At 45.2% G+C, this 19,743-nt stretch overlaps 1 protein-coding gene across 4 annotated transcripts in view; it reads left to right on the top strand.

Moving 5' to 3' along the window:
• KIAA1328 (KIAA1328 ortholog) overlaps positions 1-19,743 on the top strand; it is a 182,899-nt gene that overhangs the window by 48,570 nt on the left and 114,586 nt on the right. For 3 of the 4 annotated variants that reach the window (XM_069747407.1, XM_069747426.1, XM_069747434.1), the window contains 2 exons: positions 1,237-1,334; positions 12,268-12,383. In XM_069747407.1, coding sequence (XP_069603508.1) covers positions 1,237-1,334; positions 12,268-12,383 — 214 coding nt within the window. The remainder of the gene's footprint in view (positions 1-1,236; positions 1,335-12,267; positions 12,384-19,743) is intronic. The other variant, XM_069747417.1, reaches the window with a different exon arrangement.

The raw sequence follows: 19,743 nt of genomic DNA, 5'->3' as shown, positions 1-19,743 counted from the left end.
CGGGGACACTGACTGCGGGGAGCATGGAGCGGGCACCGGCCACTGACTGCGGGGAGGAAGGAGCGGCCATTTTCTTTCGGACTGTGCCCGTCGCTGATTGGTCGTGGCTGTTTTGCGGCGACCAATCAGCGACTTGGATTTCCATGATAGACAGAGCCCACAACCAATGAATATCCGTGACAGAATGACAGACAGACGGAAGTACCCCTTAGACAATTATGTATATAGATATAACGCATCCGGTATACTAGAGTATGCATGTCCACGTAGTATATTGCACAGCCACTTAGTATATTGCCCAGCCCATGCAGTATATAGCAATGTGGGCACCATATCCCTGTTCAAAAAATAAATAAATAAAAATAGAATTAAAATAAAAAATCGTTATATACTCACCTTCCGTTGGCCCCCGGATCGAAGCGGCTACCGACGCTCCTCGCGCGCTCTGGTCTGAAGAGTGCATTGCGGTCTCGCGAGATGATGACGTAGCGGTCTCGTGAGACCGCTACGTCATCATCTCGCGAGACCGCAATGCATGGAGCGGTCACCGGGACGTCGCGAAGAGCGGGAAAGGCGCCGGAAGGTGAGTATATAACTATTTTTTTTTTTTTAACATTAGATCTTTTTACTATTGATGCTGCATAGGCAGCATCAATAGTAAAAACTTGGTCACACAGGGTTAATATCACCGTTAATGGAGTGCGTTACACCACGGTCAATGCTGCCATTAACCCTGTGTGAGCGCTGACTGGAGGGGAGTATGAAGCGGGCACTGACTGCGGGGAGGAAGGAGCGGCCATGTTGCCGCCGGACTGTGCCCGTTGCTGATTTCTCATGGCTGTTTTGCCACTCCCAATCAGCGACTTGGATTCCATGACCGACAGAGGCCGCTACCATTGAATATCCGTGACAGAAAGACGGAAGTGACCCTTAGACAATTAGATATATAATTATTTTTTTTCACCTTTTGCCAAACTGAAACAGAAGGATAATCTTATCTTGTGATAATTTTAGGATTGCCTGTTCAATCCATGGTATCTTGTGGTCTGTTTTATGTTTAATAGCCGCCAGGTGTGGAGCTGATATTCCAGCCGACTGAGGCTTCTTTAGCCTTCTTCTTGCAGTCTCTCATGGCAGTTTTTATCCTGGAGGATCACCTCCGCTGTCCTATATCTCCTCCCTCATTCAGGTGACCTGCAGCCTCGCTGATTGTCCTCTCGCCTCCTCTCTCCCTAGGTGGTGCAGACAGAAGCCGGGATGAGAAGTGCGTCTTTGAAGGATTTGTGTCCAGAAGACAAGAGACGAATTGCAAACCTAATCAAAGAGCTTGCGAGGTGAAACATCCCCTCTATTGCCTGATCTCACAGATTTTACACAGCGTTCCAGGGTACAAGGGTCAACCAGCTCGGTTATATCAGATGGATATGGGGGATGCAATGGCCCCGCAGTGATGACGATGCATTTTATGTTTTCCATTGAGAATCTGAAGCACGGCAACAAACCAATGTGCGGAATATGATCATGGATCCTCATACCTGTTTAAAAGGGAAACTCAGAAGGATGTAAAAATAAGTCTACAAACCTCTTAGATACCCCCCCCCAATACATGTTTCATTCGCTCAAGCATCTGTGATGAATTTTCAGCTAAAGGGGTTGCCCATTACAAGGACAACCCCTCCTCATACTCCATTCTTGTCCCTATAAAATGAAGAAAACAATACTCTCCTCCCTTGCCAGGTCCGTTCCCGCGGTGCCGACACTTGCTCTCCCCGGGGCGCTTCTGCGGTAGTTGTGACGTGACTATGGCATCCAATCAACGCTGGTGTCACTGGCCCCACCATCGAGAAGGAGTTGTCCAACTTTTAACTCATTCGACAGCCAGCAATAGATGGTGTAGAATAGAGACTATAGAAGGCAAGCTGTGCAAAAGTGATTAAACTCCACAGCAAAATGGATTTTAGCTACAAAAAATGAACTTGCTTTTAAGTTAAAAAAAAAAATGAAAAAAAAAAATGGCAACCCCTTTAGGCCACCAATCAAGGCTGGAAACTACTTGACACAAATCTTGAAACAGATCCTCAGCGAGATATTTGTATTGTCCCCTTATATACTTATACATGGTTATTAGATCGCCCCTCAGTCGTCTTTTTTCTAGACTAAATAATCCTAATTTCGCTAATCTATCTGGGTATTGTAGTTCTCCCATCCCCTTTATTAATTTTGTTGCCCTCCTTTGTACTCTCTCTAGTTCCATTATATCCTTCCTGAGCACCGGTGCCCAAAACTGGACACAGTACTCCATGTGCGGTCTAACTAGGGATTTGTACAGAGGCAGTATAATGCTCTCATCATGTGTATCCAGACCTCTTTTAATGCACCCCATGATCCTGTTTGCCTTGGCAGCTGCTGCCTGGCACTGGCTGCTCCAGGTAAGTTTATCATTAACTAGGATCCCCAAGTCCTTCTCCCTGTCAGATTTACCCAGTGGTTTCCCGTTCAGTGTGTAATGGTGATATTGATTCCCTCTTCCCATGTGTATAACCTTACATTTATCATTGTTAAACCTCATCTGCCACCTTTCAGCCCAAGTTTCCAACTTATCCAGATCCATCTGTAGCAGAATACTATCTTCTCTTGTATTAACTGCTTTACATAGTTTTGTATCATCTGCAAATATCGATATTTTACTGTGTAAACCTTCTACCAGATCATTAATGAATATGTTGAAGAGAACAGGTCCCAATACTGACCCCTGCGGTACCCCACTGGTCACAGCGACCCAGTTAGAGACTATACCATTTATAACCACCCTCTGCTTTCTATCACTAAGCCAGTTACTAACCCATTTACACACATTTTCCCCCAGACCAAGCATTCTCATTTTGTGTACCAACCTCTTGTGCGGCACGGTATCAAACGCTTTGGAAAAATCGAGATATACCACGTCCAATGACTCACCGTGGTCCAGTCTATAGCTTACCTCTTCATAAAAAATGATTAGATTGGTTTGACAGGAGCGATTTCTCATAAACCCATGCTGATATGGAGTTAAACAGTTATTCTCATTGAGATAATCCAGAATAACATCCCTCAGAAACCCTTCAAATATTTTACCAACAATAGAGGTCAGACTTACTGGCCTATAATTTCCAGGTTCACTTTTAGAGCCCTTTTTGAATATTGGCACCACATTTGCTATGCGCCAGTCCTGCGGAACAGACCCTGTCGCTATAGAGTCACTAAAAATAAGAAATAATGGTTTATCAATTACATTACTTAGTTCTCTTAGTACTCGTGGGTGTATGCCATCCGGACCCGGAGATTTATCTATTTTAATCTTATTTAGCCGGTTTCGCACCTCTTCTTGGGTTAGATAGGTGACTCTTAATATAGGGTTTTCATTGTTTCTTGGGATTTCACCTAGCATTTCATTTTCCACCGTGAATACCGTGGAGAAGAAGGTGTTTAATATGTTAGCTTTTTCCTCGTCATCTACAACCATTCTTTCCTCACTATTTTTTAAGGGGCCTACATTTTCAGTTTTTATTCTTTTACTATTGATATAGTTGAAGAACAGTTTGGGATTAGTTTTACTCTCCTTAGCAATGTGCTTCTCTGTTTCCTTTTTGGCAGCTTTAATTAGTTTTTTAGATAAAGTATTTTTCTCCCTATAGTTTTTTAGAGCTTCAGTGGTGCCATCCTGCTTTAGTAGTGCAAATGCTTTCTTTTTACTGTTAATTGCCTGTCTTACTTCTTTGTTTAGCCACATTGGGTTTTTCCTATTTCTAGTCCTTTTATTCCCACAAGGTATAAACCGCTTACAGTGCCTATTTAGGATGTTCTTAAACATTTCCCATTTATTATCTGTATTCTTATTTCTGAGGATATTGTCCCAGTCTACCAGATTAAGGGCATCTCTAAGCTGTTCAAACTTTGCCTTCCTAAAGTTCAATGTTTTTGTGACTCCCTGACAAGTCCCCCTAGTGAAAGACAGGTGAAACTGTACAATATTGTGGTCGCTATTTCCTAGATGCCCGACCACCTGCAGATTTGTTATTCTGTCAGGTCTATTAGATAGTATTAGGTCTAAAAGTGCTGCTCCTCTGGTTGGATTCTGCACCAATTGTGAAAGATAATTTTTCTTGGTTATTAGCAGAAACCTGTTGCCTTTATGGGTTTCACAGGTTTCTGTTTCCCAGTTAATATCCGGGTAGTTAAAGTCCCCCATAACCAGGACCTCATTATGGGTTGCAGCTTCATCTATCTGCTTTAGAAGTAGACTTTCCATGCTTTCTGTTATATTTGGGGGTTTGTAACAGACCCCAATGAGAATTTTGTTACCATTTTTCCCTCCATGTCCTCCCCACCTTCCTCTTCATTCAGAGGTGATGGGCGATTTGTGCTCATACAGAAGTGTCTTGCCTAGATGCAGTTGTAGCAAATCCTCTGCTGTGAGCTGTATTGGGTCTTTGCCAGTTTTCAGCCTCTAGGTGTTTCACGTCACTGACGGCACGCGGCTACGGTGAGGAATCGGAAGCCTCGGCTTGTAAATAAGAAGCAATCTGTAAAAGGGCTGCACTTTTGGACAGGGTGACCTGCATATTTGTTTTGGGCTGCAGTTATGGCCGTGCATGCTTCTGTACTAAATGTGACTCCCATCGATCACCTGTAATGTGCGTATAGGCTGAGTGAATGCTGGGAGTTGTAGTTTTTAGCAGCTGAGGAGCGACATGTTGAAGGCTGCTGGAGTGGCCCATGCCGCGCAGCCGGTGACTGATGTCCTGGTGGCCACGATGAGCGGTGGCAGCTACGTACGATTTATGTAAGGCTTGAGGAGGAAAGAACGGGCTGTCGCCTACTGAAACCATCACTGTATGGCGGTGGGTCATATTGATCTGGTTGTCCGTTGTTTCTGGCGTCTCTTGATGTCAGATGAGATGTCATGATTGTCGGCCTTTTATGCAGACGCACGGTAATGATTGCCGGCTCCTCTCCCTCCTCCCTGTATTGTGATTTGGGCGCAGGGGAGGTTTATTAAGATCCCGGTGAACTCTGTGCTGCCGAGAATATATTTACCTCTCATTGTCCCCCGGGGTCATCAGATAAATTAGCTGTTGCCCTCCCACAGCGGAAACTGAGCCTCTCCAGCCGTTAGCCCAGCTCCCTGCTCTTATCTAAGGGCGACATTGCTTTAATGCCGGCATTGAGAGGCTTCACCATCCTCCGCTGAGAACGTAGAGTCGCGCAAAAGATTCCGGGTTTAGAGTTTTTCATTATGTAAATTTCATGTGCAAATTATGCAGATTCCTACCTGAATAATAGGGGCTGTCACTTCAGAGTAATGCTTCATCCTTCCTTGATATTTAGATAGACTTTTAGCTGCATGTGTCTAGAACTGTACCCAAAGTGATCCAGGGAAGGACAACGGCTCATTGAAGTGCATGTGGAGCAAAGCCGCGCCAACTGATCCTACATAGGATCTACTACAGCACAGGTTGCTGAAAAAATAGCTAGTGGCTATAATATAAATGTCAGGACACGCAGAGTATCGCAGCTTTCTGGATTTAGGATTGTGTACCACGGCCCATGGTGATCGTGGGCTACCACCAGAAGTGCCTACAAGGGCTAAGGGGCATCCATGCCTGACCAAGGAACCACGGAAAAAGACAATCGGGTCTCATCAATCATAATTTTTTTTTTTTTGTCATGTGAATGGCCGAGTGCATATATCACTTATCTGGGGAAGAGATGGCGCCAGGAGGCTCTATAGGAAGAAGACCGTCCAGTGGAGGTGGCATGATGGGGCAATGTCCTTCGGGGAAGCCTTGTGTCCTGGCATCATGTGGTCGGGCAGGTGCATACATCACTTATCTGGAGAAGAGATGGCGCCAGGAGGCTCTATAGGAAGAAGACCGTCCAGTGGAGGTGGCGTGATGGGGCAATGTCCTTCGGGGAAGCCTTGTGTCCTGGCATCATGTGGTCGGGCAGGTGCATACATCACTTATCTGGAGAAGAGATGGCGCCAGGAGGCTCTATAGGAAGAAGACCGTCCAGTAGAGGTGGCATGATGGGGCAATGTCCTTCGGGGAAGCCTTGTGTCCTGGCATCATGTGGTCGGGCAGGTGCATACATCACTTATCTGGAGAAGAGATGGCGCCAGGAGGCTCTATAGGAAGACCGTCCGGTGGTGGCGGTGTGGTGGGGCAATGTCCTTCGGGGAAGCCTTGAGTCCTGGCATCATATGGTCAGGCAGGTGCATACATCACTTATCGGGAGAAGAGATGGCACCAGGAGGCTCTACAAGGAGCAGACAAGTGGAGGGCTGTTCTGCTGGGGAACCTTGTGTCCTGGCATCATGTGGTCGGGCAGGTGCATACATCACTTATCTGGGGAAGAGATGGCACCAGGAGGCTCTACAAGGAGCAGACAAGTGGAGGGCTGTTCTGCTGGGGAACCTTGTGTCCTGGCATCATGTGGATGTCACCTATACCACCCACCTAATCGATGTACAGACAATGTACCCTCTTCATACCAGTGGGATCCCCTAATGGCAGGGCCTTTTTCCAGCAGGCTCACACCTCTGCCACACTGCAGGAATGGTGTGAGGAACGAGACTAAGATCAAAGTGATGACTTGTCTCCACGTTCTCCAAAACTCAGTCTGATTGATCCTCTGTGGGATGAGCTAGAAATCCATTCAAAGGCATGGAGGCCACAAAAAGCAATGGGCAGGATATAGAGGATCTGCCGAGGATTCATGTCGATACCGCAGGACACTTTCATAATCCCATGGAGTCCATGCCACAGTGAGTGACAGATTGTTTTGGTGCAAATCGATTTGCAGGACTCGAGCCATCGGCCCCTTCGGTAATTTGGGGCTACTGAATGGGATCCCTGAGAACGACCCCTCAAGCCTCGGCTGCCATTAGGTAAATGGTGGTTTTCTGGGCAGCCCTCCAGCGACCACAAAATTACTGACGTGGCCGGCTTACTGGGTCGTGTGAATTGATTAATTTCTAGTGGGAGCTGCTATCGTGCTACGATGGGGAACTGCACAATATTGGCATGTGGTTAATATTATGGCAGATGGACTTAGATCCTGCATCATAACGGAGGGCGGCGTACCTTTTATAGTGCCACAAGTTGTAGACAGAAAGTTTTCCGTTTGTCCTCTCAGGTTCTCCTGTGACCAGCGTCCTGTGAAAGATTGTCTGGACCCCAGGAGCATAACGATGACCTAGATCTGGGCAAAGATGTCAAATAACACATTAGGTTCCTAATATTGGGCTGTCAGAAGAGTAAGACGGGTTGCTCTTTCGTGCCCATATTTAGCACATAATTGATCTTTTTCGCGCGCGCTTTGCTGGAACAGGTGGCGAGAGGTAGCGGCCGTGATGGATAACCCTGCTTAATACGCTCCCTGAGTTATGTGCTTCCATGTTGGCTACAGAGAGGCGCAGCCGAAATGATCTCATTTAGACGAGGGAGTTCGGCGGAGCATCTACAGCGCAATAGATTGTGCGGCGCGGCCATCTCTCACGCTATTAACTCCGCGCTTAATATTTAGTTAGCAATAAAATGCACCATTAAGTGACATGCGAATTCCATAAAGGACTCATTGCTTTGTGCGAGGCTTTAGCATTCAGATGCCCTTCTCCTGTGCGAGGCGCCAGGTGCTGCCGGGAAGCGTGGCGTGCAGACGCAATCCTTAACCTCTTCACTGCTGGCTGCGCAGATGCACGAACATCGGCTCTGGGGATGGAACCAGTAGGAGACGTTTGCTGGGAGTTACTGTCTTTTCCGGTCTTTGCATGCTTGCACAATGGGGCACAGATGTAGCGGATCTGGCAAGGCCCTGACATGGGCAGCGCTCTGACTGGTGCCCCCGTTCTGCCCTCAGCCCCTTGTCACCCACCGGTCTTGTGCCACAATGCCAAATGTACGCGCAAAAGAACAGATATTCAGTTCAGTGTTGCTCAGGTGCAGTACCGAACCCAGCCAACAGGGAAGAGGGGTGCCGTCTCTGGGGGTGGTGGGGGAGGAACAAAATTAGACCCGGTCTTGTACGATCGCACTTATCACCTGGTGACGGGTCCACTTTAGGAGGCACGGTCCGGACTATAAAGCCTGACGCCAATTTTTGTTCCGGGTATTTTTTTGTTATACTTTCGGCTTTGGAGCTTTGTTGTAGTAGGAAAAATGTATTTAACCCCCTGATAGAACCTGAAACTTAGAGTTGGCCATCGGTGATATTTATCTACATGGTGACGTGTGTGTATATAAAGAAGGTTCATACGGAGCAGGGTGGTGGTCCGCTGATGAGCGACTGACACTGGGGGTCTGCGAACGGAGGATGCTGAATAGATGTAAATGCACAAATTCTGTGTGATGCATTTTACATCTGGTAATGCTGCACTGGTGTTTAGTGAAGTGCTCTGTGCTCCCTATGAGTCTGTTTTGCTCTTTTAGAGAATGCAGGACACAGACACTCGGATGTACCAGATACTGCATGTGTTTTTTTTTCTATAGCAAACCGACAACCGTTTTCTTACCCTCCCCTGGTCCAGCGTAGAGTCTGCTCTGCTGCCCCCTGTATCTGATCTGGGCTGTAACGCTGCCCTCCCGTTGGCAGTCACTGAGTTCGTATATAACACCTAAAATATATCCTTATGTGGATTACCAAACTACAAATAAACACCTATAAACAAAGGCACCACACATTAATACTATAAAAAATCACTTTATTGATAGTAAAAAGACCACAACCTGGTCTATATTAAAAAAGCCATAACAGGCATACTGGTAAGACATAACAGACACAGAACGGGTAGACAAAACCTGGTAGATAACAACAAATCATTACATATATGCACTAAGTGTGACAATAAAGGCTCTCATTAAATAACAGACATGCTATATATAGCGGTAGGGCAGTTATGGAGTCACTTTATTTACTCCAAGACAGTGCTATAGTCACTGTGCACCAAGTATAGGTGTACATATATAACGGTGCTGGAGCAAACAAAATAAGTCCACATATGCTTGCATCTGGCTCATTAGAAAAAATCAACATACGTTGTAACGTGGGATTAAATAAACCAAAAACACACAAAAACACATAATATGCACAATGTCAGAAAATTACCAGAACATATGCCCTGCTACAAAATATATACATAGAACATGTTACCCGTGTACAGGAGAGAAACCAGGGGTCTACCACACCCGACGTGCGTTTCGCAGTGAAATGCTTCGTCCAGGGGTCTCCTGTACTGTGGACTTATTTTGTTTGCTCCAGCACCGTTATATATGTACACCTGTACTTGGTGCACAGTGACTATAGCACTGTCTTGAAGTAAATAAAGTGACTCCATAACTGCCCTACCGCTATATATAGCATGTCTGTTATTTAATGAGAGCCTTTATTGTCACACTTAGTGCATATATATAATGATTTGTTGTTATCTACCAGGTTTTGTCTACCCGTTCTGTGTCTGTTATGTCTTACCAGTATGCCTGTTATGGCTTTTTTAATATAGACCAGGTTGTGGTCTTTTTTCTATCAATAAAGTGATTTTTTTTATAGTATTAATGTGTGGTGCCTTTGTTTATAGGTGTTTATTAGTCACTGAGTTCGGCAGCTCTGCCCGAGTAGACGTATCGCCCCGCTCAAAGCCACTGCGGCCACTTATCGGCTGCAGCACTATCGACGTGTCCCCAGCCATGCGGACTATAACAGAGCAGCAGCAGAGACTCGACTCTGTATTTTGGGGAAAAAGTGAAGCGTTGTTTGTTTTTCTAATAACAAACTGCGCCCCGGGATCGGTATTTTGTAATAGGTGACAACCCCTTTAAATTATACAATTTCTCACATGGAAGTGATGTACAGCTATAATTATGGGTATCTAATAAATGCTTTTTTATTAATTCTGGCTATAATGGGAGAGGGCGCAATTTGGATTTTTTTTTCCGGTGGCTTGTTCATGCGTTACTTACCATAATGTGATAGGGAGCAATAACTTCATCATCCTGTTCCAGGTCCTTGTCCCTCCTCAGTGCAAAACATGAGATTATGTTTTGCTGTATGAGAGGCTTCTGACTGATATTTAAGGAGTCAGGCGTGTCACTATCGACAAGGAGAAATGTTACCCCTTAGATACCAGTCAGAGGCCTCTCATGCTTTGCACAGAAGAGGAGCAACAATCTGAAACACCGTGTCTGCAAATAGGATGAAAGAAAAACCAAAATTTCTAAGTCCTCCTCGTTTTAAATGGTCAATATTGACTTTTCGTCTTGCTACATCCAATAACTGGCACTAGAGTTCAAGTCCCCTTCCTCGCTTTATTAGACAACATGATCAGTCAGCCTATCCCTGTTAGAGCACAGTGTCCGTGCCAGCACTCTGGAGAAACAGTACGGCAGAGCACATTCCTACTACACTGCAGGCGCAGCCGTCCTTATCACGGGACAGTGCCACGTAGGGTGGATTAGTGGCATCACCCGGACAGGGAGCCTTCCTTGCCTGTGCAGAGCTTTTAGCCTTCCTCTGACCTACTGTCTCCTCATTGTGCAGAAAGATGTGTAACTGGTGCTACAGTCTGGAGGAGCCGCAGGCTACTGTGCCTGCCATCAGCCCGATGCTTACTATGCAGGAGAGCGTCCCACCATCGTGCTCTCTGCAGATCGCCCTGACCTTATGTGTCTTGTTAGAAATAGGGCCCTAACATAGTGAGTGCAGCTCTGGGGTATAATGCAGGATGCAACTCAGGATCAGTACAGGATCAGTAATGTATGTACACAGTGGCTGCACCAGGAGAATAGTGAGTGCAGCTCTGGAGTATAATACAGGATGTAACTCAGGATCAGTAATGTAATGTATGTACACAGTGACTGCACCAGCAGAATAGTGAGTGCAGCTCTGGAGTATAATACAGGAGGTAACTCAGGATCAGTAATGTAATGTATGTACACAGTGACTGCACCAGCAGAATAGTGAGTGCAGCTCTGGAGTATAATACAGGAGGTAACTCAGGATGAGTAATGTATGTACACAGTGACTGCACCAGCAGAATAGTGAGTGCAGTTCTGGAGTATAATACAGGAGGTAACTCAGGATCAGTAATGTAATGTATGTACACAGTGACTGCACCAGCAGAATAGTGAGTGCAGCTCTGGAGTATAATACAGGAGGTAACTCAGGATCAGTAATGTAATGTATGTACACAGTGACTGCACCAGCAGAATAGTGAGTGCAGTTCTGGAGTATAATACAGGAGGTAACTCAGGATCAGTAATGTAATGTATGTACACAGTGACTGCACCAGCAGAATAGTGAGTGCAGCTCTGGAGTATAATACAGGAGGTAACTCAGGATCAGTAATGTATGTACACAGTGACTGCACCAGCAGAATAGTGAGTGCAGTTCTGGAGTATAATACAGGATGTAACTCAGGATCAGTAATGTATGTACACAGTGACTGCACCAGCAGAATAGTGAGTGCAGTTCTGGAGTATAATACAGGATGTAACTCAGGATCAGTAATGTAATGTATGTACACAGTGACTGCACCAGCAGAATAGTGAGTGCAGCTCTGTAGTATAATACAGGAGGTAACTCAGGAACAGTAATGTATGTACACAGTGACTGCACCAGCAGAATAGTGAGTGCTGCTCTGGGGTATAATACAGGATGTAACTCTGGATCAGTAATGTATGTACACAGTGACTGCACCAGCAGAATAGTGAGTGCAGCTCTGGAGTAAAATACAGGATGTAACTCAGGATCAGTAATGTAATGTATGTACACAGTGACTGCACCAGCAGAATAGTGAGTGCTGCTCTGGGGTATAATGCAGGATGTAACTCCGGATCAGTACAGGATCAGTAATGTATGTACACAGTGACTGCACCAGCAGAATAGTGAGTGCTGCTCTGGAGTAAAATACAGGATGTAACTCAGGATCAGTAATGTAATGTATGTACACAGTGACTGCACCAGCAGAATAGTGAGTGCTGCTCTGGGGTATAATGCAGGATGTAACTGCGGATCAGTACAGGATCAGTAATGTATGTACACAGTGACTGCACCAGCAGAATAGTGAGTGCAGCTCTGGAGTAAAATACAGGATGTAACTCGGGATCAGTAATGTACTTTTTGCAGCTCTGTACTGTCGCCATCTCCACGTATTCGGTGTCTGCACAGTTATCTGCTTTGTCGTCTCTGCACCTTTTGTGCGTGTCTTCTCTAACCTGACCCATCTCCTTGCAGGGTGAGTGAGGAGAAGGAGGTGACGGAGGAGCGATTAAAGATGGAGCACGAGTCGTTTGAGAAGAAGATTCGACATTTGGAGGAGCAGAACAGCCTCATTGCTACAGAGAGGGAAGATATCCTTTTTGTCTTCGTACATTTCCTCCCCTCCACACCCAGCGGTTCTCGTTTTCTCTGTGCTCGGAGTTATAATTGTACTAATTTATGGAGAGGAATAAATCTGCATGTGTTTCCATTCAGTAGCATGGCTTATCAGCATGGGATGCTGCCTGCGTTCGGCTGGAAGCGGCTTTCCAGCTGTTCCCTCCATGCTTCCCTTCTATGAAATCTACATTTGTCAACATGAATTTCCCATTCCCGCCTGCTGAACAGGAACACTTTCCATAAGGATAGCGGCCTCCGAATTGCTGCACATTGCCTCCTTGTAATCAGATTCTCGGGTACATTCACATAAGGCCCGCAGGCTGCCAAGTGTTAATCTGATTAACTCTTACGCGGCTGGTCCACTGCCCAGCATGGCAGCGACTGGCCTGCAGCGCTCCCGGCACTTTATAGCAGCGATTACGGCTGACCGCGACCTGGGAATGTTTTACTGTAAATCACAGGACACTTTCCTGGGAAGCCGATGCTTCTAGCCATGTTCTGTGTGTGCGGTCGACCATGGACTCGCCTGACATGCTGGTTCTGACCATCTGGTTAGTGATGGGTGCTATTCGGGAATTGGACGCATCATTTTTGTTTTCTGAATATGCACCTATATAGTAATATAGAAACAGGAAATTAAAGGGAATCTTTCATTGTATCCATCGCTCTACTGTAGGATGATATACATTGACCCTTTAAGTAGCCTTGCTACTTGATATAAAGCCAAAAAAGACCACACTTGCGTATAGCTGTTTCTGGCTTTTTGCTCCTCATCAGTGCAAAGTAGAAGTCTGGCTGTGAGGGAGAGGGGAGGCTTCAGTCGTCACAAAACGGTGACTATTCGCAATCTTTGAACCAGTGTTTTCCTGCATCGCCGATCCACTAGATGGGTCCTAACTTGTTGATTGTGGGGGTCCAACTGCTGGGAGCTTTTATCCCCGTTACAATGGAGCTGCTGTGCACATGCTTGACCGCCGCTCCATTAATCACCTAGAAAATGAAGGAGAGCCGGTCAATCTTATAATCTACTGTTAAATATTGGAAAGTGCTCAGTCAGGGCTGGAATTCCTAGTTTTGCCGATCGGTGCAGGTCCCAGCGGTCAGACCTCAGTGATCCGTAAGGTATCGCGTGTCTGGTGGACCAAGATTCTGCTGTCCTGCTCGGTGACGGTTTGGGTAACTCAACTTTCTTTAACAGCAAAACAAACTTCCAAGAATGCTGGATTTTACATTTATAGTTTATATCAGCTGCTGTATGGTAATATTATACAGTCATGGTCGAAAGTGTTGGCACCCTTGAAATTGTTTCAGAAAATGACGTATTTCTCCCAGAAAATTATTGCAGTTACGCTTGTTTTATTATACGCATGTTTATTTCCTTTTGTGTGTGTTTTGGAACGCCACAAAAAAAAACAGATTAAAAAAAAATGCAAATTGGACATAATTTCACACACAACCCCAAAATGGTCTGGACAAAATTGTTCGCACCTTTCCAAAATTGTGGGTAAACCATTTTGTTTGAAGTGTATGATGCTCGTTCAAACTCACCTTTGGCAAGTAACAGGTGCGTGCCATATGAAAAGCACACTGCACACCAGATAAGGGGAAAATTTACTCAATGTTTTATTGTGCATCTGTGTGTGCCACTGACAGTTCTCCTTTGTGTTCTCCTGCTTAGCGTGTCACACACACAATGCTGCTCTTGTAAAGTATAATGGCACTGTAATTTTATTTCTCGGCTGGATCCTAGGAGGGGAATTTGTTAGACGTTACTCCAAAATGCTGATTTAAAAAAAAAATTTTGTTTTGTTCCAAATTTCTATCACTTTTTTTGTAGATTTTTGTGTCGCTCTCTCCACCACTTTGCACAAATGTAAGTGGGGCTTTCAGTTATTGGCAAAGTTTCCCCTCCCTGATAATTTATATTAATCTATGTCTGATACCGGTATAAATTTGAGCACAGACCTACACTTGCTAATGGCAAAGACGTGACCGACTTAGACAGCTGTTGTAAAGTTCATCTGACCGCTATGGCCCCCCGCTATGACATAGCATTTTTAGGTCTGATCCGTTCTTTTCGCTAACCTCGTCTATGGGGAAAGATTCGGGACGCCCCCACGTACATCAGACTGTCGACAGGTGATAACTCACCGCTTTAGTGTACTGTATATATCAGGGCTTAAGAGACCTATCGTAGCGTTGGTTTAAGTAAATGCATTTTTGGAAAGAGCCACTGTGTGGGCTTTTACCCTCCCCGACATGGGCTTTTCCCAAAAACAATTTTATTTATTTTTCCTTCATTTCATTTTACAAGAGACAAGTGATCATACAGTCCCAGCACCATTGCTTTCCTCTGTATATTTGTCACCCCAGATGCTAAGCGCACTGATTTCTATGCAGATTTCTCAATCATGCCACGTCTCCGCTGTAACACCCTGAGGTGTCAGATGCCAGCGAGCCGCTAGAGAGATGCTGTCGCTTACATTCCCCCACCAAGCCTCGAGTATTTCAGTACCCCAACGTTATTTATTTATTTTTTTTTTTTTTAAGAACTGATGAGTAGGGATCCATTTATTCATTTTTCTGCCCTCCCCCCCCCCCCCCCCCACCATGAATGATTCCCATTTTCATTATCGCCAAATAATTGATGGAGTTTCGCTGACTTGCCGCAGTAATGAGGTCTAAGCGTGATAATGCACTCCTTTCTAATAACTGAGCACTGCTGGCGTTTAAAAGCCTCCTAAATCAGTAGCTTTACTATGAATTTATTAGGGGTTTTTTTGGCATTAGCTTTAATAGTAGTTATTTACATAAGCGTACATCCCATTAACCGCCATCAGGGCTGGAAAACATGCTGAACTGTTCATATTTTCATATAATTATTGAACATAATGGTTTCATTTGCATTTCTAAACCGCGATGCCGCTGTCAGGCTTGGGAAATGGTGCCTCGACGCAGTCCCTATTTCACAGACGCTTATTTGACATCATTACATTTTATGCTAATCTGCATCCCTTGGATCCCATCAGGACAGATGCTGATACTGTAATATACGGCCCCACTGGTACTCTGCGGGGATGAGCGGCTGTCAGGCGGTACTCCTACCTGCGTCCAAACATGAAGCGGATTGCACTACGCTCTGACCGGAGTAGGAAAACCCGCTATTGTGCTCGGCTAGGAATATGCAGTATGGGAGTTCAGGATGATTCCTTACAGGGTTGTCTTACAACCAGAGCACCTATTGCCATTAAATGCTATAAAGATCCCGATATCCAGAAAACTTATGTAAGAGGTACTCCTGTTACAGCAGAGCCTGCATATATGCACTGCGAGTGCCTTGTAGTGCCTAACGGTAACTTCGGAGAAGCCCGAATTGCTGCCATCAGAGGGTTCATGCAATTTCAGTGTGTCTGTCTTTTAAACCGCTCTCCTTTAGGCTATGTGCCCATGTTGCAGATTCGTGTGCGGATTTTTCCGCACCGTTTTTGAAAAATCTGCAGGTAAAACGCACTGCGTTTTACCTGCGTTATTTCCTGCGTTTTTTTTGTGCGGATTCCTATTGAGGAGCAGGTGTAAAACGCTGCGGAATCCGCACAAAGAATTGACGTGCTACGGAATAAACACCGCAGCGTTACCACGTGGTATTTTCCGCAGCATGTGCACTGCGGATTTGGTTTTCCATAGGTTTACATGGTACTGTAAACCGCATGGAAAGCTGTTGCAATTCCGCAGCGGCCAATCCGCTGCGGATCTGCAGCCAAATCCGCAACGTGTGCACATACCCTTAGTTTCCTAGATTGAAGGTTGAACGTAGACCCAAGTCTATTGAATTCAACCAATACGCTAACCTGTTGATGGCGGAAGACAGAAACCCAATGAAGCAGATCCTAATGGCTCCATATTAGGGGAAAAATTCCTTCCTGACTCCATATGAGGCAATCAAACTAGTTACCTGGATCATCGTTTCATCACAAAAGCTAGTGCCCATAACATGTAATAATAATATATTTTTCAAGAAAGGCATCCAGGCCCTTCTTGACCTATTGAATTGACCATTAAGACTTCTCGTGGCAGAGAGTTCCATAGTCTCACTGCTCTTACAGTAAAGAATCCATAATCTCACTGCTCTTACAGTAAAGAATCTGTAGTCTCACTGCTTACTGTAAAGAATCCGTAGTCTCACTGCTCTTACAGTGAAGAATCCAGTCTCACTGCTCTTAGTGAAAAATCTGTAGTCTCACTGCTCTTACAGTAAAGAATCTGTAGTCTCACTGCTCTTACAATAAAGAATCTGTAGTCTCACTGCTCTTACAGTAAAGACTCCGTAGTCTCGCTGCTCTTACAGTAAAGAATCTGTAGTCTCACTGCTCTTACAATAAAGAATCTGTAGTCTCACTGCTCTTACAGTAAAGACTCCGTAGTCTCACTGCTCTTACAGTAAAGACTCCGTAGTCTCACTGCTCTTACAGTAAAGAATCTGTAGTCTCACTGCTCTTACAATAAAGAATCTGTAGTCTCACTGCTCTTACAGTAAAGACTCCGTAGTCTCGCTGCTCTTACCGTAAAGAATCTGTAGTCTCACTGCTCTTACAATAAAGAATCTGTAGTCTCACTGCTCTTACAGTAAAGACTCTGTAGTCTCACTGCTCTTACAATAAAGAATCTGTAGTCTCACTGCTCTTACAGTAAAGACTCTGTAGTCTCGCTGCTCTTACCGTAAAGAATCTGTGGTCTCACTGTTCTTACAGTAAAGAATCTGTGGTCTCACTGCTGTTACAGTAAAGAATCTGTAGTCTCACTGATCTTACAGTAAAGACTCTGTAGTCTCGCTGCTCTTACCGTAAAGAATCCGTGGTCTCACTGTTCTTACAGTAAAGAATCTGTGGTCTCACTGTTCTTACAGTAAAGAATCTGTGGTCTCACTGCTGTTACAGTAAAGAATCTGTAGTCTCACTGATCTTACAGTAAAGAATCTGTAGTCTCGCTGCTCTTACAGTAAAGAATCATTTGTGGTTATGGTTAAACCTTCTTTTCTCTAGACATAGAAGTTGCCATTATGTCACCTTCGCTGACCTGTGTAAAATTATCATTCTACAAATCTCTGTACTGTCCTTTAATAAGATCGCCTCTCAGTCTTCGATTTTCCAACCCGACTAACCCCAAGTCTGATAACTTGTCCAGGTATTGCAGTTCTCCCATAATAACCTTGGTCCATTTTTTTCTGCACCCGCTCTAGTTCAGCTATGTCCTTCTACACCAGAACCCAAAATTGTACACACTCTGTGTGGCCGCACTAGTGACTTATATAGAGGCAAAACTATGTTCTCGTCATGCGCATCTAGGCCTCGTTAAACGCACCTTGACATTTTATTTCTTTGCAGCAGCTGCCTGGCATTGGTCACCAATGCCGTCCGCCCATACACCCAAATCTTTCTGAGTTTTATCATTTAATACATAAGTATACATTTTATTTCCTCTGGCCTTACATTTATCTATGTTGGCATTTAATTGATTGGCCTTGTTGATTTCCTCTGATCCTTTTGTTCTTTCGGGAGATAATACACCAGAGTAGTCGGGCTGTAATTTCCCTTTTTCATTTCGCACAACAATTATTCTGCTACACCGAACCCTACAGGTGACGCAACTCATTTGGCCATGACGTGTTCTCCAAATGTCTGTCTAATCCCCCTATGGTCCCTCTATCCACTCCTAAATGAGTGCCTCTGCTCCTCTCCAGTGTTGCTGGCTTTCCATCGTTCCAGCTGCCTCCTGGCATTGTGTGCAGCGATCTGTGGCTCCTGTGCAGCTGTTCTGTGAATTACTGTTCACGTTTCTGCTAGAATTTGCCACTTTCCGGGGTGATTTATAGTGAATCTGCTGGGCCACGGTTGGTCACACCCTTCCAATAGGTCCCCCCAAAAATATAACCAAGAAAATTGAATTTGAAATAAAATAACCTTCTTTTAACACTGGAAGTCCCAGAGATTTCGAGCTCCAAAGGTAGAAATGTTAAATGACCCCTCTCTGGGACTTCTAGTGTTAAAGGAGTTTTTGGGTGTAAATTTGTTGTTACCTAGGTCATAGATCAGTGGGAGACCCTCATCATTTTTTACATTATACAGGCAGAACTTTCTCCAAACTGACTAGTCTGAACGGTGACATCATGTCACCCACTAGTAGACATTGCTGGACTGGAAATACGCGGTGCAGAAATCCACAGCCATTCCTCCTCTGAAAACAGATTTAACTAAGAAGTATATATTTTTTTTTCTACAGATTGACAGAAAAGGTCTGCTAATCCTGCCTTTATTTTTTTTTTTTGCACTTGCCGTAAGAGAAAATACACTATCATAAGGTTTCCCCTATGGGTTTCCTCCTGTATAATGCTTAATTAGATGTAGGTTATAGGTGACTTTAGAACAGATATGAGGCTTTGGTAGAGAACACAGGTGTGTGCACGGCTGAGGGGACCTGGGTATGGAGTTCGGGTAGTTGGCTGCCAGCCGAAGGATTGTTTGTCCGATGATGGCTAATGTGTGAGTGCCTTATCCCTTCTCGATCTGTTATAGTTTGGGAATGAGGCTAGTGCGCTACGGTTTCACCTGCGGTGGTGGCAGATCTGGCAATAGGTGGACTGTTCTCTGTTGCAGCGCTGCCGCTTCCTGCTTACGATATCTTGCGTCACACATTGATTGGTCGGTGCAGCGCTGTCGCTTCCTGCTTACGATATCTTGCGTCACAGCTTGATTGGTCAGTGCAGCACTGCCGCTTACTGCTTACGATATCTTGCATCACAGCTTGATTGGTTGGTGCAGCGCTGCCGCTTACTGCTTACGATATCTTGCATCACAGCTTGATTGGTCGGTGCAGCGCTGCCGCTTACTGCTTACGATATCTTGCATCACAGCTTGATTGGTTGGTGCAGCGCTGCCGCTCACTGCTTACGATATCTTGCGTCACAGCTTGATTGTTCGGTGTAGCGCTGTCGCTTACTGCTTACGATATCTTGTGTCATGGCTTGATTGGCTGTTGCAGCGCTGCCGCTTACTGCTTACGATATCTTGCGTCACAGCTTGATTGGTCGGTGCAGCGCTGCCGCTTACTGCTTACGATATCTTGCGTCACAGCTTGATTGTTCGGTGCAGCGCTGCCGCTTACTGCTTACGATATCTTGCGTCACAGCTTGATTGGTCGGTGCAGCGCTGCCACTTACTGCTTACGATATCTTGCGTCACAGCTTGATTGGCTGTTGCAGCGCTGCTGCTTACGATATCTTGCGTCACACATTGATTGGTTGGTGCAGCGCTGCCGCTTACTGCTTACGATATCTTG

The sequence above is a fragment of the Ranitomeya imitator genome, chromosome 1 (genome assembly GCF_032444005.1).
Source record: "Ranitomeya imitator isolate aRanImi1 chromosome 1, aRanImi1.pri, whole genome shotgun sequence".
Classification (NCBI taxonomy): Eukaryota; Metazoa; Chordata; class Amphibia; order Anura; family Dendrobatidae; genus Ranitomeya; species Ranitomeya imitator.
Note: the sequence above shows the minus strand (reverse complement) of the source record. Positions and strands in the feature narration are given on the sequence as shown.